Raw genomic sequence first — 26,409 nt, 5'->3', positions numbered from 1 at the left:
TTGCACTGCAGCATTACTTGATCCAGAACGATGTTACTGAGAGGACCTTTAATTGTAGTGTGAAGAACTGTACAAGTGTATTGTAACCCATGTGCAGCAATTTTCCACCAGTTCCTAAAGAACAGATTGTTTTGTTGCATACGGCCCTTTACAAGGCAAAGTACACTACATTTATACAACTGTAATAGGCTAAAATATATTAAAGATATTAACATAGATCGTAATTATATTTCGAACAGAAACACTTATTTGCCGCATAATGAATCCGGTTGTTTTATGTGATTTCTGTCTCACCCACTGCTTGCATATTGTTTAACAACCACTGGATGAGACAAGGGAAACGGATGTGCATCAATGCTTCAATGAACACATAAAGCAACTTAATACATGCTTATTTATTTATTTGTTATTTTTGCTGTATGTTAGGAATAATAAGTGCAATTGGGAAAACAGGGATACAAAAAAGGAGGTGTTCATATGAGAGAGGGAACGGAAAGGAATCTAATTAGAGAAGAAGGTATCTTTAAGACTAAGGCTGTACAGGATCGGGGAGGTGTGTTGATAAGCAAGGATTTGAAAGATCAAAGTCAGGGATTTAGATGCAAGAAAAGAGGAAGGGATGACTCACGGCCTGGTTGGTGGAAAGATCAGTGTGGCATGATTGGGAAAATAAAGGGAAAAAAGGGAACAGGAGCAAGGGAGATTGGAAGGAAAAAATGTTGGTAAGGAGCAGGTGGTGATCTAAAGTTTATTAGTTTATCAGACAGTTAAAGGGGAATGATGTTGTGGATAGTCGTTGTTTACAGTGTTTTTTACACTCTAAAATCTAATGACTTGTAGCATTAGGGGTTCCTCACATGAGAATCACTATTCAATAGAGTAAACTTCTGCGGAAATAATCACTTCAATCGAGAACTCCAGGGTAACTTGAGAGTCCTTAAAGCATTATCAAGAAAAAGCCAATATCATGAGGCCCCTTTTATTTTTAGAGTGTAGGTAAAATATGGGGAGAATCAGATGAGGATTGTAAGGGACACGTTTTAGTAAGGTTCAGTGGTGATTATTGAGATGAAGGTGGCAATGAAACGTAAAGAAAGACCCACTGATACAATACCAATGTGATGGTGACTAATGAGGAAACAGAGATTTAGATGGAGAGAGCATACATTGCAGAGTAAAGAAGAGAAAATAAATATTGACCACAATCAAGGAAAAAGGGGTTTAAAAACAACAGAAATGAGTGAAACATAGAGTAAACAGAGAAGAGAACAAGGCAAGATTAAAGCAGAAGAATAGAAACAGGAAAACAATAGGAGAAGAGAGGAAGAAGTGTGTAGATATTGAGGAGGTAAAAATAACAAAGAGTGTGAGTAAGAAAAAAGTAAACAGCAGAGGTGATGATTTCTGAGTACTAGAGGATAAGACGAGAGGCGAAAGATCAGCTTTGCTTAGCATAGTGCTTGTACAAGGCTGAGGGAGGAGGGTCTTTCTGTGGATGGAAGAATATTTGTGTGTAGGTGGTGAAGACGATGAAGAGGAGGGTGGAGGGGGACTTACGTGAAGGCGAAGGCCACCAGAGCACCACTAACCACTATAAAGTCCAGAATGTTCCACAAATCGCGGAAGTAGGATCCTTCGTGAAGAAACAAGCCAAGCACCACCATCTGGAAGACATGGACCAGGCTCAGTACAGCACAAACATACCGGCAATGCACAAATATACACTGATCAGCCACAACATTAGAAACACTGACTGGCACAGTGAGTAACACTAGTCATCTTACAATGCTCCAATATTATGCTGGGATAACATGCATCCTGGTACTCACATGGATATTACTTTAATGCTTGCAGCCAATCTAAACATTTTTGAAGACTTGTCACACATCTCACACTGCAATAGCAACCTCATCCAACAGGGCAGCAGTGTGCCTCACAGAAACTGTTTATAAAGGCCTCATAGACTACAACAGAGTCTGAGGTGTTCACCCAAACTTTCCTGGATACCAAACTGATAGGATCTGATGGCATCTGAGGGAAGCAAGCTTAATCCACGAACAGTACACCCCACAAGGCCCAAAGGATCTATTGCTGACTTCCTGACAGGTCAGATCTCCTGAGGAGGACCTACTCAATATAAGACATGAGTTTTTAATGTAGTGGTTAATCAGTGTACTCTCCCTCTTCACTCTCATACGCAAGGCAGTCCAATTACGAGGGCCTAGACACACAAAACAAATAGACTTCACACCCTAAGATTCCTCATATTATTGTACAAAAAAATTTTCACAAAAACAAATACATTTTCTTTACAAATGAGCAAAAACAAAGGCAAAGAAATATGGTAACTACAAACATTCACATCCACATTTGCACAGTGATACTTTGTTACCTTGATCAACATTTCAAATGTGAAGACGCCTGTGAAAACGTAGTCAAAATAACGCAGCACCTGCAGAGCAACACAACACCATGAGGAATAATTATCATATTAGGAAGATAGAGCGACAGAACCAGAAAGATAAATCTGTTTAAAAAAGACAAGAAACAGAGCTGGAGAGTCAAGCAAAGACAGAGAAAGAGACAAACAATTGAGACAACCAGACTAATCCTACTTCTAAATCTCAGTCTTACTTTTATTTTCTCTTTTCATAATGTATCTTTCACATCAAAGTGTGACTAGTTTATGTTATTCACAAGGTTTTCTTTAAATGTTCTCCTACCCATTATTTTTATTGTGAGTGTTTGTAGCTGGTTTGAAATAAATAAGGAAACGTCCAATCAGGCAGTATGAATGGTGGTGGCCACCATGGATAAATGGTGGATGCTTCACGCTGCTTAGTTGTATTAAAACTGATTAGAACAACGTATTTTTTCCGAGAATTAGAGCGAAAACAGATGGATTCCAAATACCATCCAGCAAGTAACATAAATGTTGTGTAAATGCAATATAATGCATACTGTAACATATAATATACAATCAACAGCTACAGCTAGTAATCCTTATTGCAAGGATGATATTCACAGCATTTTCAGTGTTGATGGTGTATAACTACAATGGAATCTTTTCAAGCCCTGGCATAAATCTTCATTATTATCACTGCCGTCATTATCAACAGTGAAAATATAAACTTCTTCATCCCTCCACCAATATGATAATCTAACAACTGTACTTCAAGACCAAAGCCTACTTCTGAGTCAGTCTCTGAACCTTTTAAAATTAGTATAAAACCTCTGACTTTGGAGGATTTTTCTCATCTTCATACTCTTGGAAGACGTTTTAGATACAATATGATGTGGATGCAAAGACATTGATAGGCATTAAGAAAAAGACCCGACCAGACACACAATAAGGTCTCACATTGTTTTGTGGTGAGTTAGGCTTGACGGGGTCCTCTGCAGCGAGGGCGATGCTGCTCATAGCGATGACAGACAAGATGCTGAACTCAAAATACTTCAAAGTCAGGATGTAGTGACAGCACCTCCGAAACCTGGTGCAAACACACAGATGCATGCACATGTTGACACAAAAAAAGCACACAAACCACATTAAACATTTCTTTGCCTGAGCAGAAAAACTCACATAATCAAGAATGTTTCTATTTGGGCCAGATTTTGCAGACACATAGCATATGTACTTACGGGTTGGTGGTAGATAATATGAAGCAAGAACTGTAAGGAGGCATGGGTTTGGGGCCGTCTTCATCCCCACCCTCATCCTCCTCCTCCTTCTTCTCCTCACTCTTCTTCTGGTCGGTGTTCGCGTTCTTGTTGACTGAGCAAAACAGGGAAGAAAGCAAGAGAAAGACAGAAAGAGGTCAGCTTCACCCCAGAAATCACATGAATTGTGTCCACGAGCATTGTTTCAAGGAATGGAAATTAATAAATCTTAATAATACTGGTACAAAGTAGCACACAGAAGAGCAATATTTTCTAAACTGACATGCCACCAATTTCACGAGCCAAAATAATTTTCTCCTCATGAAGAACTTTATTCAGTTGTATAATGTCTATTAAACCTTAAAAATAACTTTGTGAAAAGAACAATAACTCATATGACACCGGCAACAAAGCTACGCTTATTTTGAAAACAGTATTTTTTCAGTGTAAAGCCTTCATTACAAACTTTGACACTGAAGTTTGCGAGGCATGGGCATTTGCCAGACAAGGGTGTCTAACGAAAACACAAGAGACTAAAAATATAAATTGTAGTATCCTGTGTAAGCTTCCCCCAAACAAGGTCTTCAGGACTTTACTGTTGTATGCATTTAGAAACAGAAACTAGAAAATGCCTATCAATCATCACTGGTAACAAAATTTCTACATTTATAGCCATAGTTCTTAGCACATAGCTACACCTATGATGCTCACCTTGTAAAATGGCATTGGTGGAGGGGTACGGGTAGACGGGGGGCATGTCTATGGCTGTGTAGTTGGGTTTGGCCATGCTAGTCAGGATTAGGCTGTCCATGCTGTGAAGCAGGGTATGGGTGTCCGCGTCATGACAGTTCAGTAGGTTGTTGACGTGGTCAGGATGATCAGGATGATCAGGTGGGAGGGCATAAGGGTGCTCATGGGCATTGGCCAGCTTGCTGTTGTTACGGAAGTTGTCTAAGTCCTCATTATACTGCTGTATAGGTCGTGTGGTGGAAAGGCTGGGGCCCGTGCTGTGGTGCTCCCTAAGGGAAGAAAGAAATTGTGACGGACAAGGTAAGGAAAGAAAGAAATAATGAAAGAAAGGAAATCAGGGCAGAGGAGAAGAAGAAAAAGTCAAATCAGGCACAAGGAAAGTTGATGGAAGGTAGATGTCATTATTTACCTATTCATTTTTTTCTAATTCTTTTTCTCTCTTGAGGATTTCAAGTCAAGAATGGCAAAGTTTCAATCATTATCAATGACTTGTCTTCACACAAGTCATTGAAGGAATTTAATGAACACATGATTCAAATCAACAGGTGCAAGTGAAGTTGCCTCCAGCTTTAACTGAAAAACTAAGCAGGAACTCAGTGGTCACTGTATTAAAAAAGTTAATGGCCAAGGGTGTCAGGTTAAACAAATATTACTGCTTGCCAAAATGCAATCTGAGAGTCATGCACGAAGGAAATAGACCCATTCTATACTCACTTTCTGGTGCGATGACCTCTGCTCCTTTCTTGGTTGCCGTGGCAATGCCGTCTTGCCTTCCGCCCTTCCTCTTCCTCGCCTTTCTCACCCTCTCCCTCTGTCCTCTTAGATCGATGTCTTCTGCCCTCCTCCCCTTCCCTGGCTGCCCTGCGGTGCTGCCTAGAGCTCCTGTGCTCATTGTTCCCCTCTCCAGCCTCGCTATAATGGGGGGAAATGCTGCGAGCCTCCCTACCTTCCCTGTTCCTGTGCCGATGGCTCCGATGACTCCGATGGCTCCGATGGCTGTGCCTCTCCTCACCCTGCTGGCCCTCCACACTTCCCTCCACATTGCCCAAAGACGTGCAGCTGAAGCCATGCTCCATGTTGGTCTTCATTAGCTGGCATGTCTCTCCACCGTCTGGCCCAGTGGCTTTTTGATGATGATGGCGATGATAGTAGTGAACGGCACGTCGGCAGTGATCAATGTCCTGCCGCTGATACTGCTGGTCCAGAGGCATCTCACCAGGTTGAGTCTTGTTGGTATTGTTGTTGCGGTTGTCCTGTGGGTTTACAACCAGTGGCCTATCCAAGTGGGTCTTCATATCCCCACGCCCTTTCCGTGGGTAGGACACCTGAGTCAGGTTGATAACGTAGCAGTTGAGATGCGTGGGTTGTGTCAGATACATTTTAAAAGGTTTCTTACTCATCCATAATAATTATATCAAAACAGATTTAGATATTTGCTCCTAAAAATCTTTCTTGGCAGATGCTGCTCTTAATTTTTTTTCTCTAAAATACATTAATCTCCATTGTACTTAGGTAGGAGCAGAAATCTCAGAAGGTTGCCAGATAAAAGTGGACACAAAACAAAACCAAACATAAAAAGGATAAATGTACCATGTTAATTTGTGTTTTGAATAAACTATTTGACCTGATAATAGCTTTTAGGATATCTTTATCTTAACTTTTTCGAAGTTCTTAAACAGCTGAAGGCTGCCTCACATGTCATGCAGTTGTTTGCAGTATCAGATTTGCACATCCTCAGAGATACATACTGCATATATGCAAAATGTAGTAGGGAGGTGATGGGTAGAGGTCTACATGTGACCGGATATCCGATGCCCAAAATTAGGGGCCTTGAAAACTATCTTCAATACTACAGCTAGGGTTTTTTCTGCCATAATCTTAACATTAGCCTGACACTACAATTCTTTCCTGTTTATATGTGCATTGATTACATTCTGTACATCTGGAAGTGCTACAAAGTCTGAGATCGCTGGTGTGTCCTGTGGTGAATTCAAGTGTACAACATCAGCAAGTATATGAACATCAACAACTGAGTTGGTTGCCTATGTGAGCACAGCATTAAAAAGCAAGAATACTTTAATACTGGACATAGAAACGTTTATAGTTCTGGAAGATTGCATATGAAATCGCCTGTAGCTGTCTGCATCAAAGCTGACAAAGCAGATACAACACAAGCCAGCTTTAGCTCTATTTGAATGTAATTCATCCTTAAAATTCCAGTGTGTAACACTTAGTGTGAAAGCCACTGGCTCTCCTCTCCCTTCTGCCGTATTGCAGCACCATATTACTACATTAGCACAGAAGGAACAAATCATATTTTGCCTGTTCAGCAGATATTTAGCATTTTATCCAACTTTTATATTTTCCCCTTCACTCTAAGAAGGAGAAAATATATATTTAAACCAAACCCATAATTTACAGAATTTGCTCAATCTCCCATCTGGTTCCCCTCCTCAAGCCACAGATATACACAGTTCAGCAAATAGTCAAGAATTTTTGGCTTCACATGAACAGTTTACTAGCTGTTCATGTTTTTTCCAGAGCCATGAAATGCCAAAGTAGCTGCAGCAGCGAACAAATAGTTTGCTGAACTATATCCATTTGACTCCTGATCATCTTTCACAAGATTTTTATTTTTTTTTTAACCCTGCTCCAGTTTTTAGTTGGCTGCCTACTTTGAGTACAGCTCTGGATTTTTCGGCATGGCCCACTTTAATAAAGCATTGCTCCCAAGCACGCAGCTTCAAGCCGTCCCATATAGCTGTGCAATGGTTACACTTTTTCACAGGCTGAAAGGGATATTACACCCTGGAATTAAAACATCTGTGGAGTACAACATGACCCAAAATACACAGTGTTTGAAAAGCAGGTCAGGCCCTTGTGTTAGTCCAGTGTTTCCAGTGGATGTCACATACTGCATATACATTGCAGATGGGCCAAAATGTAATTAGAGAGCCATTTAGTATCTGGATGAAAAGTCTTGTTCAACTGACATTATCAGCTGGAATGTTCAAGCCTGTTTCATCACTGTGAGACCCAGAAAAATATGCCTCTATGTCACTACAACAGCATGAGAAGTTAAGCAACTCAAGGTAAACAGCAAGATTTCCAGCTAAGGTTAAACACCTTTGGTCCTACTTACCATAGAAGTGATTAAATGGACATGTGGTTTTTGGGATCATAATGATAGTTAATAAGCTTTACTATATATACAGTGACACCCATTTTTACCTTAGAGCTTATACACATTCAAATATTATTTCTTCTTGGGGACATTTAAGAAGGATTTTTTTTTCCTTTTCTTTTTATACTGAGGTGTCTTTCAGTTGAACATGGGTATTATATCCCCTTAGATAGTTAAAATAATCAGTCATACCACTTTATCCATATTACGACACTTATTTACCATATATATCAGGAGTAAACTGCATATATATGTGTATATGTGTGTTCTTCTTTTTTTTTGGGGGGGGGGGTCCTCACCTCTTCGCCCTCCCCTCCCACCTTCCAGTCATCCTGCTCCAGCTCATTGTAGAGAGCCTCACGACTCGTCATTAGGTTCTGGCGGCGAATCTCACTCGTTCTCTGCTCCCACACTGACTTATTGCCTTTTGCGTGATTCTTCTGTTGCTCCTTACTGTTGGCAGAGGTGTAGATGGGACGGTTGTGAGGGAAAGAAGAAGGTGTGAGGAAATAAGGATATAAGGAATTGTAGAAGTGCGATACAAGAAGGGATATTCAAGGAAGGGCAGTTGGCGAATGAGTATGGGATGGTTTTGGATTGGAGATTTTAGAAAAAAATTAGTAGCAGTAAAATCAGAAACAGTGCAAATTAGAATATTTCAGCACAATTATGTAACAAAAGACTTAGTTAAAAACTAAGAACAATGTGCAAATTTGATGTGAAACAATGTAAGAGCATAAGTGTGAATGAAGGCCTGAAAACCAGGGATAAAAACACTCAAATGTATGTAAGTGATTCAGCAACAAAATCCACAGCTCATATCACCAGTAGCTCAGAAAACAGTGAAAATGTTCAGTATGTGATGGCAGGTTGGAATTAAAGTTAAAACAACCTGATAGGATATCATGATGCAGGTGCTCCTGCTGATAACACTGAAGTAAAGTTGTTTTTATCAAACACACGTGGCAAAAAGTGAAAACACCATGTTAAATCTCTATGCTCAAAACAAATTATCAACCTAAATTCTATTTCACAAACTTTAGAAATGAGTTATTTTCATATCTTAAGGGAATTGTTCACACCCCTGTTATTCATAATGATTGTAAATGGTTAATAAATTAGTGTGTAACTGAAAATCACTGCAGCAAAAATCCATCTTGTGGTGAAAATACTTTGTTCACCATAGAGATTGAACAATCTTGTGACTTGTAAAGAGGCAGCGGGTTTATTTGAGCTCCCTTTTGATGTGTCTTATTGTCAGTGTTTCTGCTGCCAAGAGCAGATTTTACAGACTGTCCGCCTCTCGCTCTTCTTCACTTCACAAAGCCCTGAATCTGTTCTTTTCACTCTGAGAACAATTGCCTAATCATGTTTTAGAGGAGAGAATGGGGAGAAAGTAGCAGTGTGTCACTGTACGCATCGTGTGTATGTGAACGCCTGCCACTCAAGAATGTTAGGAAAGACAGCTTTGAGAGAAAAACAATGTACATAGGAGACTTTTTTTGTGCGTGTTCATGGAGTTTCATCAAAAGGATGAGTATGATTGACTTTTGTCCACAAGTGTGTGTACATCTATGTGTATGAAGGAACAATTTTCTAAGTCTGTTAACAATGGAGTATGCAGAATAAATGTGTGGAGCAAACTGCATGGAACCCATGCACATTTTTTCATTAAGTATCTGTAAACTGTCTGATTTTACTTCAGGAGTGTACTCACGCTGCAATAGACAGGTTGGCAGCAGACAGCGGGCTGACCTCCGCCACCTCCTTAGCCTTCTGCAGGGCTGTCTTCTGATTGGCTGCCTCCTCCTGCTCTTCTTCATCCTATAGGGCAAGAAGAAGAATTTTTTTATCAGTTAAAATATTAATGCTCTGACTTAAAAAGCAAAACATATATTTGTTATTTGTTGGGTTAAAAAAAAAAAGAAAAGAAAATTCAAACACATAAAGCTGATAAAATAGACGTTACATGTTATATGGCCTCACAAATTTGGCAGATGCTGTATAAAAGGTTTCCCCCTGTCCCCTTTTACAGTTGCTGAAAATGGGGCAAACTTATGAGCTAATAGAAGATCTATCTAAATCTATTTGATCCTTAATACAATGAAATGATAAGCGAAGTTTGACGAAAACAAACTGACTATCTTTTTTCTCCAGTGATCCTATACCTTGGTAAGCTCCTGGGCGTTGGCCAGATTGTCAACAGCGATGGCCAAGAAGACATTCAGCAGGGTGTCTGTGTTGGCAGAAGTTAAGGAAAACATTGAAGCTTATTGATGCAAAGAGAGATAGCCAATGATGCTTCATAGAGAGAAAAGTACAAAGGAAAGAGAGAGAGGTTATGCAGGAACAGTCAGAGGAGATAGAACAAGTGGAATTGTAAGGACACGAGTAATAATTTATGCATTTCATTGTAACTGTTGCAGACACAGGCTAAGCTCACGCACATCACGAGTCTGTGTTGTTGTGCTTCATATAGTTTCATAACTGCATATTTTACATGTGAGTGTATGTATTTGTAAAGGTGAAGGCAGGATACAGTTGCCGAATAGTGTAAGGACGATGAAGAAGATGGAGAAGACCATTCCTTTGTCATTCACTCCTCCCTGGGACTCAATGCCATCATACATCACCACGTTCCAGTCCTCTCCTGTCAGGATCTACAAAGACAGAGATGGCAAAGAATAATTTATTTTCTGTTTTAATGCAAGAAGAAGGAGAGGAATTGAATTGTTTAGAAATTTTTGTAAAAAAAGGGTGAAAGATGTAATTTACAGTGCCAGCCTTTGTTTAAAGAAAGGGATTAGAGATAAATGTGGCATTTCATGTCACATTCTTAACTCTTTAATGTCCTGGTCGACTGTTTACTAGAGCACTTTTTTAAGCGATTATGCTGTACCTTATCAAACATTTGAGGTAAACCTGCCTACACTATCTTTATCCTTTGGATTTGGTAAGTTATGTTGAAAGGGAAAATATTTTATGCCATTATTTTTCCAAATTTCAATACTTTTACCAAAAATAAAATCCTGATATTTGTTAATATTGCCTCAAGGAAATGAGAGATGGCAAAGAAACTTTTATTTTTGCTTTTTTCTCAGTGAGGACATTAAAGGGTCACAGCTCTTTGACGTTGCGCTCAACCAAACAACAACCTTTTATCATCTGATGAATTAAAATCAAACTGAAAACCGGAAAAAAAAAATCTTTATATAGTGTTTATAAAATTTATATATTTTTTTTCTTTATAGTGTTGATATTGCGCTTTTATGGCGGTGCACTGCTGCTGGAGCCTTAATTTCTAATTTCTATCTATCTATCTATCTATCTATCTATCTATCTATCTATCTATCTATCTATCTATCTATCTATCTATCTATCTATCTATCTATCTATCTATCTATCTATCTATCTATCTATCTATCTATCTATCTGTCTGTCTGTCTGTCTGTCTGTCTGTCTGTCTGTCTGTCTAATTAATCGTGTTAATGACGATAATCTCTTTGCGTGCAAAAATATATCATGAACACACCTCTCTCTTTCCTACCTGAAATACTGTCATGATAGCTGCTGCAAAAGTATCAAAATTAGTAGGTGGAGTTCCACTTTCAAAGTTGAATCTGAGGAAGAGAAAACACATCATCATATCAGTGTGCAAATATAACATTAATGCTGCAGACTGAGCTTGTTTTTAAATTAGTGCTGATACTGACTGTCCTCCAAACAGTTGCATCCCCAACAAGGCAAAGACCACAATGAAGAGGAAGAGGAGGAAAAGCAAACTGACAATGGACTTCATTGAATTGAGTAGAGAAACCACCAGGTTTCGAAGTGGAGCCCAGTACCTGAGGAGAGAGCAGACATAAGCAAGAGCAGGACATGTATAATTGGGTAGGAAAAGAAGTTTGAAGGAGCAATGAAGCAAGAGTAAATTTGGGAAAATATGACAAGGGAAGAGAAGTAAGTAAGTAAAGTAAGGGCGGCGTTAAAAACAGACAGAAGGAAGGGAAAGAGGACAGTTATAGAGGATAGGAAAACTGGAGTTCAAACACATTTTTTCACACACTATTGGACATATTTCCATATTTATTTGGGATCACTTCACACATGTGTTCTATGAAAACATTTTACACTGGCCAAAAGATCAGCAAACATCTGGCTTTTAAGTGCAATGGGAGAGTATTTAATTGGCATCTGGTCCCACATTAAAACTGCCAAAGACTGGCTGATAAAAAAAGCAGCTTGAAGCTCACTCCTGGTACCAGTCGGTGGGCTAAAAATTAGACTATCCCAGTCATCTCAGTAAGCTGTGATTATCAGAAATTGTGAACGAGCACAACTCAGAGGAGATGATGTATTTCTACTCTTTGTGTTGTCATACCTACAGCAAGATGCCTCGACCCCTGGCAGGTAGTGGTAACTGCTGGACATAATCCCAGTTGTAGCTCTCAGAGCACTGAAGGTTAAACACACTACAACTGGCAATAGAAAATAATTTATTCGTGTATCTGCTTTTTAAATAATTTCCCAGTTTTCATCTTTTAGCCGGATTGTCTGAGAACTGTTATCCAGATTTGCAGCCTTTGTTTCTACTGTTTCTCTTGTGTGTGTTTATTTTAATTATTTTTTTTCTTTTTTCATTTTACCTACCCTATGATGAACCTATTATACTCCCAGAGAGTTTTTTTTGCCAGTCACCTGTTTGTGAGTGCCTGTTCTTTGTCCAACCCTTGTATGGAATCGTTTGGAATTTGGGACTTTAATCTATCTCAGTGTCCTGCGTCTGGGTCCTCCCTTGAGTACACTAATCGTCACAGTTTCTGGGACAGTAAACTTCACACCAAACCTTCCTACAACCTCCATAAATTTAAGTTAAAATAGAGCACGGCCACATCTGTTCAAGCTTCACAAGTTTCAGAATGAAAAAGATCAGGGCTCCAATTTAAAGATGGCAACAATGAAACTCTCATATTGTCCCAGTACTTTACAGGCAGCTGACAATGAAACACCAGTGCCAATCATCATAAATTTAATGTTTTCTCTCCATTATTTGAACATCTTGCCACCAGACAGCCCATTAAGATTTATGCATTCTCTTCAAACGAGATTTGTCCAGATGAGCATCTCGTTCAGAATATCACACTTGAAGCACTTAAAATTTCTCCAAATGAGAGCATCAAATGTGTCAAAGTGCCAAAACTTCAAAGCTGTTTAGATGTTACACAAGTAGTTCAAAACATAGAATTTCTCTGTTCTATCAGGACTTCAACTTCACTATCTCATAATGATGCTCATTATTGTCTTTTTTTTTCATTAATAAGACGGGGGCAGTGCTGAGTAAGAAAGCTACTTACTTGGTTACTTTGAAGATGCGCAGCAGTCTCAGAGCTCGTAATACACTGATGCCAAAAGATGTGCCTGGTTTTATGGTGGCCCACACAACCTCAAAGATACTTCCGACAATTACCTACAAACAAACACACATACGCAATCAATACATCGTCACTGTGCGTCATATCGAGAACTCTCAGCAGCTATCGGATTGATTTTAGTAACTTTAGCCTCGATTAGCATTTCTGTCAAATGAATTGACAGATGAGGCCAGAAAGGAATATTTCTATTACTGTTAATTTTATAGCTAAATGCTCAGCTGAATTATTAGGAAGTTTAGGGATCAGATGTGTCCACTTAGATACATTAAATACCTAATAGTTTGCCTTTTTGGACAGATGTTCCATTAGTTTTCATTGCTCCAGACATGTTTTGTTGACTTTTGTTAGCTATAAATACCAAACATTGGGTTAAAACACACGTGAAAAGTCTTGTTTTTAAATCTAAAAGTGTAATATTTTTCTGAGTAAAATTAAATACAATTAAATAAATGGATTTAACTTTAGAATGTTAATCGTCAATATTTTAAAGTAAGACTAGAAAGTTTGGCAGCTGTTTTGCTCTTTGTCTCCACCTAGAGCTGTGGGTTGTAACACCACCTGTCATAAAAACAAATCTGTGTGTGAGCCTCCACATGTACATCCATACACATGGCTTTGTTGTCAGGTTGAAGAGGCCATAAAGATATGGAACGTTTATTTCTGACAACAAAAATTTCCATTTTGTAATTTACCAAATAAAATAAAAGAAAGAAAAAGACTTTATTCCAAATCTCACACATTTCAGCACCGTATGGATACCTGAGAGATGTAATTAAGACCCCTCATAAAATTCAGCTAGACTACAAGAATTGCAACACAAAAAGTGTTTAGATTATTGATATCAAGCCTAATTTAATAAACCTCTGTCAATATTATCTACAGATTTAAATTAGGATATTTTCACTGCAAATCTGTAACCACAACCACTGCAAACATGTGTACCATCAGCAGATGGTTTGTACACTGCTCTTTGGAAAAAAATAACACACACATATATATATACATACAACTATAACTACAACTCTGTCAGGCAACAACTTATGACTGTAAAGGTATCACTGCCTTGTAACTATTCTCATAATACTATGAGGTATTATAAGTGGATTTTTATAGAATTTCAAAATCTAATTGACAAAAAAAAAGACTTGGTAGGCACAGATGACTTCACTACTGTCTGACCCTATCCACACATCACTCCATGGTGTAACTTCCCCATGCAGAGTATGATAGCTATACTGTCAAGCAACCTACCAATACATCCTAATATTTAATTCACATTAATTGAAAATGCTCAGTGTCATTTCTCGCATTACATGTGAAAATTTCTTTTTCTCAAATCAGTTGATTAAATGCAGAAACCTGATAGTTAATTTATTTTGTTCCAGTGTGAGTGTGCACTCACCACACAGTCGAAGCAATTGAATGAGGAGTGTAAGTAGGGCTGGATGCCCAGACCATACATCTTGATCAGCATCTCAGACATGAACAAACCGAGGAAAATAAACTCTGCATAGACTGGAGGGAGGAAGGAGAAAGAGAGAAGAAATGTAAGGAGGGAGGAATGGAAGGGTGTGATTATTTGGACAGAAGGCAATACAAAAGAAAATAGAAGAGATTTAGTGAGAAAGAGAAGGCAGTGGTGAGGACATAGGAGAAGACAGTGATACAAATGTACAGGGGAAGGTGGAAGGTGAAAATGAAAGAAAGTGGGGTCATAGGGAGAATAAGAGGGGTGGGGAAAACTAAAGTCTGACAGAAGTATATGGGGTCGGGGGGTGGCTGGCAGGTATCAACAGAGAAGAAAAAGGATATGTGTAGAGATGTATGAGAGAAACTAAGATGAGTGAAAGTCAATGGTGGAGTGAGCCCAGGGATGTATGACAGTCTGCTGATGAATGGACTCTGTAAATAACTACAGCTTCATATGCAAATGACGCTGGATGCTAGTCAGCAACAAGATGGTTCTACTGTGGGCTGCGTTAGTGTGTGTGTGTGTGTGTGTCTGCTTGTTGTATGTGAATTGTGAACAAAAGTATATGTCACATTCTTTGGGCTGTTCAATGTCTCTCCAGGCATGCATGTATGGTTGTGTGCCTGTATAATTTCAGAGTTTAGAGGGAGCATTTACAACAGTCAGGGCTGTGTACCTTTATTGTGTCATTGTGCATATACTCACAGAGGAAGTCAGAGAGCAGCTCAGGCTGGTCGTAATGCACTGCAGCCACACACATGGTATTCAGGCCCACTAGGCAGAGCACCGTCCAATAGAAGGCCTGCGTCTTCACAATCTTGCGTATGAAGAATCGCAGTCGTCGCTCTTTTTTACTGTAATTGGAGCCCTCCTTACCACTCTTTATACTGGAGCGTGCAAAACCTAAAAGGATGAAGGAAGACATGACAGTGTATGCGTGAGTATGACACATTCTTTTTGTGTCATTCTATCATTCTAATTAATTAATATAAATTTCATATTAATTCATTAATTTATCATTTTCTAAACTCTAATACACCTCATAGTTTTCCTTTCCAAATACAGTTACGTTCAACTAAATGATGAGCTCATCATTTCTATACGTTTGATAAGAGCAATATGTTAACAACAAGAAAACCACGTGCTGCTACAGAAATCCAAATTTGGATCCATACCAAGATGAGAAAGGCGGGTCCTTGTCTAAACCAAATTCATTTACATTTTTTTGGAAAAGGTAGTGGGTGAACATCTTACACAGCATTTATGACAAATAATAGTTTACTCTTCGTTAAAAGCACTGCACTGAACCAGTGCCACTTAAAGTGTCTCTTGATGGCTGAAGATTCTGGAAAGGTGTCAGTTTCTTGTTATTTGGGACTTTGAACTGGCTTTTGATACTGTAGATGATGATTCCATTTATCTTTCTTACAGGAATTTCACTGTTTGTGTAAATCAAATCATATCAGACATCAGTCTTGTCATGTGGGGTCCTTAAGGGTTCAGTTGGAGCCCATCACAGCTCACACTCACTCTGAGGGTCAATTTAAAATCACCAATCAACTTAACATGCATGTGTTTCGAAGGAAGGGGAGGAAGACTGAAAGAACCCATTAGGAGAACATGCAAACTACACACAGAAAGGCCCCAGTTGAGATAAGAGCCAGGACCCTTCTCGTTGTGTTAACCACCACACTAAGGTGCATCCCATCCATTAATTTTGCCATCTGAGAAAAGATTCCAAGCCACCACCTCTAACCCTTCAGTTTGCCATGAGGCTTCTTCCCAGTTGGTCATGTCCAGAACACTTGTGCTGGAAGGCACAGTACAGAAAGCATTTTTTTTTATGTGGAGGACCAGTGACTCTCTTACTGACCCAGTGACAGGAATTCATGGAATATTTGAAAATTTTACAACTTAGATGCCCAAAAAATACCTTATTTCTTGCCTGAGATGTTCTGACAGGTGAAAAATCACAACTCCCCTCGCAAAAAAAAAACTCTCACTTTAGCATATCACTAGTACTTTGAATCATCTTTGTGCTGCATTTAGGAATATAAATGAATTTGCCTTTACCTTGTGCAGGAAAACACTCAATAACTAATATGACTGATGTGAGGTATGATGAATATTTTTATCCTCAGGTGTTTAAGTCTCCTGCACTCCTTCTGTCTTTCTCTCCATCTTTCTTACCTACTGCATCTCCCATATTGTCCTCTCCTTCTTCCTGGTTCAGCAGCTCTGTCTTGTTATTTCTGGTTTTGATGGTCGGCCTTCGCCTCGACCCTAGCAAGAGAAAAAAGAACAAGAATTACAACTTCATCTGTCCATCTCTCAAAGGTCACTCCTTAAACCTTCCCACAATATGTCACTTGCTAGTGTTCTTGTCCTAATATTAATTTTGACAGATTAGAAAGAGCTTTAGTCATATTTTGTCTGAAAAACAACTATTTTAATCTTATACATTTTCTTTTAGAAAAAGCTGAATAAAAGTCTTACAGTCCTCTAAATCTCTTATCTACTGTATATGAAGCTTTAGCTTTTCACTCTCTTCCCGTGTAACCATATATACTAAGAAAAGATGTTCAGTTACCATCAAAGTTCCCTGTACCGTCTTCCTCAGCCAGAATCACCTCCTCTGTATGAACAAAAAAAGGTGAAGATGTTAGAACAATGTGTACATGTAGCAGCCTGAGCAGAGGGTCTGTCAGGATGAGCGTGCTCGTAAAGGTGCACTGACCTGCTTTGCAGATCCACTCCAGGTATCCATTGAGCTCTCTCTCAATCTGCTGCTGTCGCCTCAGCTTGAGGAACTCACTCCTGTTTTCTACTCGCTCTCTCTCTTTGGCAAATTCCCTGTGGGAACATTTGTCATATGTTCTTATTCGCTCCACTCATTTGCATAAAACAAAGTGCAACATAGATAATACAGAAGGTACTCGGGAATTTAAAGTTTTATGTGTAAAAATAGATTTTTTTTACAGACAGACAGAGCACTGTACCCTGAGAGTACACCCAACACCAGGTTGAGCATGAAGAAGGAGCCGATAATGATGAGGGGAATGTAGTACATCCAGTTCCAGGCACTGCCTTCCACATCATTACTCTGCAAAACACCAACAGTCTCATTACTAATCACGTCATATATAAGAATGATAGTGATTTTTCTACTTTGTTACTCTGCAGGACTGACGATGAACACCAGATGTCTTTTACTTTTAACACCTCTTTGCTTTTCTTTTTTTTCCAGATTCTAATTGTGTTTCCTAAAATATTTTATCTCCAATAAGTACTGACTCTGCTGAAGGTTACTTTAGAGTATTTGCCACTGTGTTGGGTTTCCATCTTTTTGTTCCTTGGTTGTTATCTGCAAGACACTCATAATCAGAATGTTGAAGGCTAGTCTTTAGCCAACCCTGAAATGATTTCTGTTTCCCACATTACAGTCAAATAACCTTCTGAGCTAAACACTTAACTCAACAGATTTTGAAATATGTGTGTTTTATCCTTTTGCTAGGTGATTCGTTAAAGTTAGTTTTTGTTATTGCTATTATAATACACATCTGCTGAAAAACAGAGAGTGATTTATATATAAATATATATATATATATATATCATGCATATACATGTGAACACAGACATACACAACATAAATATATAACAAAACCCAGAGAGGACCAAAAGTTGTCTCACACTTAATGTGGTAAAGGTAGCGCACATTATCTATCTGAAAATGGACCTTCCCTGAAGGTTCCCTGAGATTGTGTTTATGTTCAGAAACAATAATACGAAGGCACAATCTCAGTGCAGTGTTATATTACAGCTATTTTTGCTTTTGCAGATATTTGTTGATCTAAGATATCAGGTGAGAACACAAACAGCAACAAAGCTCTTAGACACTGTCTCATCTATCTGTGTCACTAAACAAACTCAAGTGACAATCACAAAAATCAGGTCACTGAGGATCATGTTTGATGGATCTATCAGCTGATCACTAGCTGCTGCTGGAGTACTGTGTGCGCATGTTAGGTTTATTACTGCATGGTACAATGAAAAGTAGCCACTTCTACATTAAACTTTCATTGGTTTCCTCCTGACCGCTTGTGTGAGTGTGGAAGTCAGCCTTAATCCATCATAAAATATGTTAAATATAGAGCGAAACAGACTAGAATAGAGAGTGGAAGGGGGGGTGGTGGTGAGGGAAGCAGAGCAACTCCAAAGGCAAAAGAAGAACAAATGAGAAGATGAATGCTAAAATAGTGTGCTAAAATCTAAAACTACTTCACTCTTCATTTTAAAAAAAATTATAAATTCAAGCCAAACCCCAATGTCTCCATGATGTTGTGCTAAAATTACAGAATGTAATCTAATTGGGTGGTGTTTTATATTAATACCATTACACTGTATGTTGCAACACAAACCAGCAACATATTCAGCGTTTATCTTCAGAACAAAAAAAGTCTGTGTCAGGGAGAATCTGTAAGAACTGTAACATTTGTTAAGAACAGTTAATATTTGATATCTAATAATCAGTAATCACTGTAAATTAAAAGTTGACTTTAAGATTATTCAAAGAGTTTTCATAAGGTCATGTTTTTTTTTGTTGTTTTTTTTATTCTTTTGTGAATTAGAAAGGTTTTTCTGCATATAAAAGTTATACATCCGAAAAGTCCATAATAAAGGACTTTGATGCATCTCCCACAAAGGACAATGTACCTGACCTGCCAGAAATATTGTTTTAGTGGCCTATGTTTTCTATTTCTCATAAATATAGAGTGGATTCTTTGCATAATGCCTGTCTGTTAGGGGAGCAGCAGTACGCAAAGTTCAGGTATATGTACCTCGGTACTGAGCTTTGTATGTGTGGAGATTTCTCAGTAACTTGGATGTATTGCCAAGCAGAAATAGGAGACTAAATTTGAATGTGTGACAGATCATGATCAAACGTTTGCAGCCTACACAAAATCATAGTGTATGATCATTAATTTTGATATTATGGCATCAGCAGAATTGTTAACTTGTGCAGTTTTGTTGTGTTACACTGTGTTCAACTCCAAAGAAACATACCGGTAATCGGATGAACCAAGAAAAAAAAGCATTAAAAAAAAGAAGAAAAAAGAGAGAAAAGCAAACATCTGAACACAGTTCAGATTTTATTAACTCACTCAAGAGCCTGAGCTGGATAACACTAATATTGTGTACTAAATATGCCTTGTAAAAACATAGTACTTTGGTAATGCTAATAGGAACCTTGTTAGCTGGTTTCACCCTGACCCAAACTCTCCAAACTCAAGGAACACAGCCAGACTGACCAAACCAGGCAAGAACTGACAAGGCACTGTTAACATTGCCGTCCAACTCTAAGAAAGAGAAGAGAATGAACACATTTGTTGCAACTACTGCACAACAGCTAAGGGGCAATTGTACACTTTTTTTTTCTGCACATACACCAGGTTTCACAAGCTGTTGTTGACCACGGAGATTCTCATCTCTGTCAGGGTCTCAGTTCAGGACAAAGCAAATTCAGTAAATTATAGGAATATGTATTTTTAATTCATTTTGTGAAATATAAAAACGCTTTATTAACAAAGTCTCATCGGCCACTATTCTTGCTGTCACACTTGAGGCTTTCAAATTTTGGCATATGTTATGTAAAAGAAATAAAACATCATACAAATGTAAGTAGTGGACCAGCCAGGCTGACCTGTTCTACTCAGTGTACACTGAAGATGCTCTCAGTTGCCCCAAAGGTCATCCACCGGTTGGAAGGGACAAATGCTGGAGTTGCTGCAGGCACAACACACTGACTTCCTGTGATTGTGTATGGTCATGCTCAGTATCTGCAGAGATACCTATACTGCAGCATTAGTTCTTTGGTATGGGAGAATCTACAGATAGAAGCTGCTGTAAGAAGAGGAACTAGCTCTACAGTCTGGGTTTTGTTCTGTTTCTCTTGATGATACATTCCAGTAATGCCATATGGGTTAAGTTAATGTGGCGACAGCTGGGCGCTGCCAAAATGTCACACGTGGAAGTTGTGCAAAGGAACTTTGTCCCTCATCATGCTCATCAATCTTCACACCATGTATTCAACATATGACAGCGTGCACAACATGAGCATCTGCCTTGCTGTCCCAAAGTTTTGCCCGATCAGAACATTTGATGCAGTTTAAGAAAAAACATACAGACAGAATATAAGAAAAGAAAAATATAAACATAAGAAAAGAAGTGTGTTTTTGGAACACATAAGTATGTAAACCCATATAGCAGAAAAACCTATTTGAGTACATCTGCCAAATTATATTATGGGTCTGTAAATGAGCATATTATGGGCTCCCTAATTAAAGTCATGCTGTAATTTCTGAGTGATCAAATGTCAGCTAAGTGGGTGTTCATACTATGAAAATAAAATTTTACTGTTTCTACAATTGACTGAGTGACCACAAACTTTGCTTCTTGAATTACTGAAAGTTTTCTTTAACTCTGCTTGTGGGACAAACGTACGTAGTAGAGCATGTCTGTCCATCCTTCCATGGTGATGCACTGGAAGACCGTGAGCACAGCAAACAGGATGTTGTCAAACTGGGTGATGCCATAGTTCGGTCCAAGCCAGCCGTCTCTACATGTTGTGCCATTAGGACACAAACGGGATGGCTCGCGGTCGCCACATGGCACTTCATCAACAATCTCCTCTGATCAAAGGAAAAGAGAGAGGCAGAAAGAGAGGAAAATCTATCTTTAACATGGGATAACACCATTTATGTTTTCATCAGAAAGCAAAAGCTCAATGAGTAGCAGCGCTGTATTAGTGTTATCTGTTCAAGAGGCTTGTAATGTTAACAAGTAGCAGGCCCTCTACACAGAGGACATATTGACTTGGTATATTGCATTCGACTCACCCCTTTGTTCCTTGGTATTGCTATTTAAAGCAGCATGTGATCCTTTAGATTAAATTAGCTCTCTCCTAGTCAAGTGTCTTGGGAACTTGTGATCACGTGGCAGTGTAACAGCGTGAGCATAAAAGCGCCCCAAAAACTGAAGGAGCTACTGAAATTCTTTCAGCTGTTTTTCCTAATATGACATGATATGGTAAATGAAAAGAGCCCCATCCCATTTAGGCATATTGAACCGGAATGGTCATATATAATATCATATCCACTCCTGCACTTTTCCTGTTAGGTAAAAAAAAGTATGCCTTTTTATTCTTTCTCACAGTAAAAGACTTTAAACGAAACACATGCATGTGTCCAACTATAACATATTTCTAAGTGACTGGTGCCAACAATAGTTCATTATTTTATTTTCTTCTTACTTGTAATGTCATCATAGCAGGCTCTGTGGAATTTTCCCATGTAGAACTCAAGGCCGATGATGGCGAACATGAGGATAGCCACAAAAAGCAGGAGGCCAATCTGCAGCAGGGGGATCATAGCCTTCATAATGGACTTGAGCACGACCTGCAGGCCTGGACGACAATGCAAAACATTAACATAAGGAGATTGGAATAGATTCAGAGTTTATCAACTGAGTAGAATGTTCACGTATTCAGAGACAGTGTGGTAGCTCCTGCATCTCTTCAGTGACTCCAAACCAAAATAAGCAAAAGGAAAAAAGTCTCTGTAAACACTAGATTCTCAGTTATCCTGGAACCTGTAACATGAAGCAGGATTAGTAGCTTTTCCAGGCAACTTCAGGTTAAATGATGGATTTAAAACTGGTTAACTTCTTACTGGGGAGTACTGGATGTGGGATGATGCAGGAAAACCTTACCTACTCAATAACAGGTTATGTTTCAAGTTAAGAGATTAACACATGTAAAAGCACCACTTCTAGGTGAATCACTCGGAAAATGAAATACATTGAAAAAATGATGTTACCGCACAGACAGTGAGAGTCTAGTCTCCGATCCACACAGTGGCTATTCTTGGACTTATTTCCACCACCCTTTAAAGATTTAGAATGAATTATTTCAATTTTCTCAAATCATTGCGAAACTATAAACATTTCCTTGTTGCCAATTCCACTCATTTCACATTCATGCACACATATCTAATGGTGAAAAACATGTTGACTCACCAAGTTGATAACTAGCGTCATTGTAACAATGAGCAAAATCTACATTTGTAAAACAGAATATAATCTGGATTCATGGAGCCTGTTTGTGAGCACAGAACCCAGTTCATGGTAACCAATGTGCTTAAATAGATGGTGACTAGACTTCCATCCATCCATCCATCCATTTTCTATACCCGCTTAATCTGTCGGTCGGGTCGCGGGGGGGCTAAAGCCTATTCCAGAGGGCAAAGGGCAAGAGGCAGAGTACACCCTGGACACGTCACCAGTCCATCACAGGGCCACACAGAGACAAACAAGACAAACAATGACACACACACTCACACACTCCTAAGGACAATTTTAGTGTTAATTTTAGTGTTAATTAATGTAACATGCATATTTTTGGATGGTGGGAGGAAGCTGGAGTACTCAGAGAGAGTGACTAGACTTAATTTCTCTAATTGTAAGAGGTTCAAAGATGGTTGTTGTTAAGTCAAATTTGATCTATGCATTATACCAAAATGTAGCAAACAACGTTATACTATATTCAAAGTTATGCGAGTGCCTGTGTAATGAGGTTATGTGTTTTCCACCTGATTTTATAAACTGCGAATTATTTATGTAATTATATATAATCTTACTTATTTTACACATTTTCATTGCTTTTAGATGCACTTTAGCCTTGATTTTTGTCCTTGTTTGTCAGCAGGAAATGCACTTAAATTTCAATGAATCATGCATGGTATATTTATACATTGACAAAGATCTAATCTAATAATTTATCTATAAAAATAAAAACAAACAAACACTTACTGGGAATTCCAGACACCAGTTTTAGCGGTCGCAGCACCCTGACAGCTCGAAGTGTTCTAAGATCGAGCTGAGACCCCACAGATGACAAAATCCTGCAAAGAAATAAAAAAACAAGAGAGCCCATCAATTGCCTGTTTATCAGTTTAGCTTGCTATTACCAGTTCAACTAATAGAAAGTATTAGAAATCGTCATGTCTCATTTTTGGCATAATCTCCTTCCATCTATTGCACTTTTTGTTCCAGCCTCTTCGAGCAAACCCCTGCACCATCTCTCATCAGGTTGGTTGCTAATTCCGGTAAGAGGTCATTTATTAAGAGACACAGCACCGGCAGCCAAGCCACTCATTCCCTCAATGGCTTTTTAACTGTCAAAGCTAAATGACATGCTGCAGATCTAAAAAGACTGGACCTCAGCAGAATAGGCAAACTGCTTCAGTCTAACAAGATCTCTGTGTGAATTAGATCAAATAACAACAAAATAACTGCTTAATAACTGCTTTTCTTGTGTAGCTTTGATGTAATCTTGAATTTTTTTTTGTTTGTTTCATTCCAATTATGTTGCTGAAATCAAACTTACAATACACAATTTCTGCAGACATTCTATGTTAGTTGACACCTCATTGATAAAAATATATTTTCTCCTAAATTGATTACTGTCTTTGCATATAATTTTAGGTTTTGCATCTGTTGTACACTTGTTTCCAACTCAAAGCTCCAATGTGAACCAGAGTTTGTCATCATTTAAAATATCCATCTACTCATTTTTAAAGCCTGCTTCATCCAATTCAGGGTCGCTGGTTGGCTGGAGCCTATCTCAGCTGCTATTGGGTGAGAGGCGGGGTACACCCCAGATGGTTCACCAGTCCATCACAGGGCCATTTAAAACTTGTGTGACAGCAGAAAAAGTTTCAGATGTACAGATTTGGCTTCTATGAAAATTAGTAAAACTAATTAGCAATAATTATGTTTTGAAATTGTGAGTTAATTGGTATTTATTCGCTCACCTTTCAGTTAGTTTATTTTTGTATCATTTGAAGGAATGTGTTTTCACCTGTACCTCTAAATTTAGGGACAAATGCAGAGTTTCAATATTCAGCTGAGCAAGACAGCAAAGCTCTAGTTTGCAGTCACCCCTGGCAACAGCTGAACCTGCCCACAGTGCATAACTGTGGCCAGTAGATGGAGCATCTATCTATAATATGCTGCCGTTTGTGTGAAAAAATGGGGTGAAAAAGGGGGTGCACAAAGAACTATTGGAAGAGACAAGGAAAAGAAATTCAGGAGAGAAAAAGAGGAATTAGTGAGAGTTAATTGGAATGAGAAGAAGAAAACAGCTGAGTGGAGTTGAAAGAAAAAATCATGGCTAATGCAAGAGACAAAGAATAAATATTATAAGTGAAGGGTGAATTTTGATTATTGTGATCATTATGATTGATCTGGCTCTTTGTTATCATGCTCTTTGCTTGAATTGTTTAACAATGTTGAAGTACAATCATTGAAGAGGCAAAGCAAATATCTTTAATCAGAGTTACTGTATTCCCCAACATATGTATTGTGTTAAATGTTCATTTTTTTTCACAATATCAATAACCGAAGGCCGAATAAACAGGATGTTGTTACAGTCAATGAATGAATTTTAAAGTTAATTGCATGTCGACGAAAAAGTAATAATAATGGAACTGTGTCTACATTAAGGAAACACACTTCACCACTTGCCTGTTATGGCAGCTATGCCAGTTTTGACCAAATGTACAAAAAAAAATGCTAACAAATCATCATTAAATAACAAGCAAAATTAGACAAATGAGTGATGATATAACGAGAATTCTAATGCATGCATATCAAAATATGTATGCCATAAGCATTTAGATTGTTGTATCTCTCTAACCATGTATTCTATAACTTCTGGATAGAACCATGAAAATAAATTCTGATCTTCACCATGTACTTTTAATGTCTAACACTAACCATTTGCAGACGAGGGCATATTAGAAAAGTATGGATTTATGATTGGAACAGAAGTAGAAACGTAGAATGATGATGAAATTATTGTTAAAAACAAATTCAAAGTCAGCAATCACTTGCAGGAAAGTGTTCATTATCACAAAGGTCTAGTTTTGCCCCTTTCTTTTTTTTTCTTGTCGCTGGTGAGATGTGGAAAGTGGACATTATCACAGTAGAAGATGTATGGAAACATAGGATGTCAACATGCTGAAGAAGAATGTTTTGACAACAGAAATGTTGTGAATTTCTTTTCATTTTAAATGCTACTTTAAGTCATCTATCATATCATTTCAAATTCTGCTTCAACATACAGTAGACACCATGTATCCTTGAGTCATTATCCAAATTCCTCCTAATGATACAAATTATACAAATACAGGATATCATTTGGGAAGTGTACACCGGAGTGTCCCATAAGAAATAAAGACTGGGAGGAAAGAAATGCAACATCTCTTAAGAGACACAAAGTGTGAGAAGGAGCGAGCAGATTGAAAGGAGTGATAGTCCTGTGTGTCAAAAGTGTGAGATTCAGCTGCTGAGACAGAAAGACCGTGAAACTCTTAAGAGGGACAGAAGCGAAAAGAGACATAGAGACTCTAGAGAGAGGAAAAGGGAGGGTTTTCTCTGCAGTGGGAGAAGGTGTTTGGATGGTGATGACAGAAGCTCTCACTGCTGGAAAACACCTAACAATCAACTTGTAAATCACCACAAACACAATATAAACTGTGCTGTGTTGTGTTTACAGAGTGTAGACCTTTCTTAGTCGCACTGAACTCTCATCTTGTAAGTAGTATATGCACAGGAGTTAAATGGGGATACACAATGAGGTAACAGGACACTTTCAAAAATACAGACAAGGTGGAAATATGAGATGCTCAATTGGACGTGGAAAGGTGTTTTCTAAGTGACTTAATAATTTCACATATCAGGACCCGTGGTCCCTACAAGTACACCCCCAGATGTAACACATTTAATAGATAGCTACAATACGACAAAATACAAGACATTAATATGAATATATAACAACTGTGTTTACAAAAGCA

At 38.4% G+C, this 26,409-nt stretch overlaps 1 protein-coding gene across 10 annotated transcripts in view; it reads right to left on the bottom strand.

Moving 5' to 3' along the window:
* cacna1ab (calcium channel, voltage-dependent, P/Q type, alpha 1A subunit, b) overlaps positions 1-26,409 on the bottom strand; it is a 133,058-nt gene that overhangs the window by 52,653 nt on the left and 53,996 nt on the right. For all 10 annotated transcript variants that reach the window (XM_072384611.1, XM_072384603.1, XM_072384605.1 and 7 more), the window contains exons 4-25: positions 23,363-23,454; positions 21,807-21,959; positions 20,999-21,186; positions 17,497-17,600; positions 17,235-17,350; positions 17,088-17,132; positions 16,688-16,780; positions 15,203-15,400; positions 14,429-14,541; positions 12,949-13,061; positions 11,308-11,439; positions 11,142-11,214; positions 10,134-10,254; positions 9,763-9,830; positions 9,312-9,418; positions 7,894-8,047; positions 5,125-5,735; positions 4,372-4,679; positions 3,643-3,775; positions 3,362-3,491; positions 2,393-2,452; positions 1,558-1,664 (exon numbers count right to left, since the gene is read on the bottom strand). In XM_072384611.1, the coding sequence (XP_072240712.1) occupies positions 1,558-1,664; positions 2,393-2,452; positions 3,362-3,491; positions 3,643-3,775; positions 4,372-4,679; positions 5,125-5,735; positions 7,894-8,047; positions 9,312-9,418; positions 9,763-9,830; positions 10,134-10,254; positions 11,142-11,214; positions 11,308-11,439; positions 12,949-13,061; positions 14,429-14,541; positions 15,203-15,400; positions 16,688-16,780; positions 17,088-17,132; positions 17,235-17,350; positions 17,497-17,600; positions 20,999-21,186; positions 21,807-21,959; positions 23,363-23,454 (3,219 nt within the window). The remainder of the gene's footprint in view (positions 1-1,557; positions 1,665-2,392; positions 2,453-3,361; positions 3,492-3,642; positions 3,776-4,371; positions 4,680-5,124; positions 5,736-7,893; positions 8,048-9,311; positions 9,419-9,762; positions 9,831-10,133; positions 10,255-11,141; positions 11,215-11,307; positions 11,440-12,948; positions 13,062-14,428; positions 14,542-15,202; positions 15,401-16,687; positions 16,781-17,087; positions 17,133-17,234; positions 17,351-17,496; positions 17,601-20,998; positions 21,187-21,806; positions 21,960-23,362; positions 23,455-26,409) is intronic.

The sequence above is a fragment of the Leuresthes tenuis genome, unplaced genomic scaffold (genome assembly GCF_036924035.1).
Source record: "Leuresthes tenuis unplaced genomic scaffold, fLeuTen1.0.hap1 SCAF_4, whole genome shotgun sequence".
Taxonomy (NCBI): Eukaryota; Metazoa; Chordata; class Actinopteri; order Atheriniformes; family Atherinopsidae; genus Leuresthes; species Leuresthes tenuis.
Note: the sequence above shows the minus strand (reverse complement) of the source record. Positions and strands in the feature narration are given on the sequence as shown.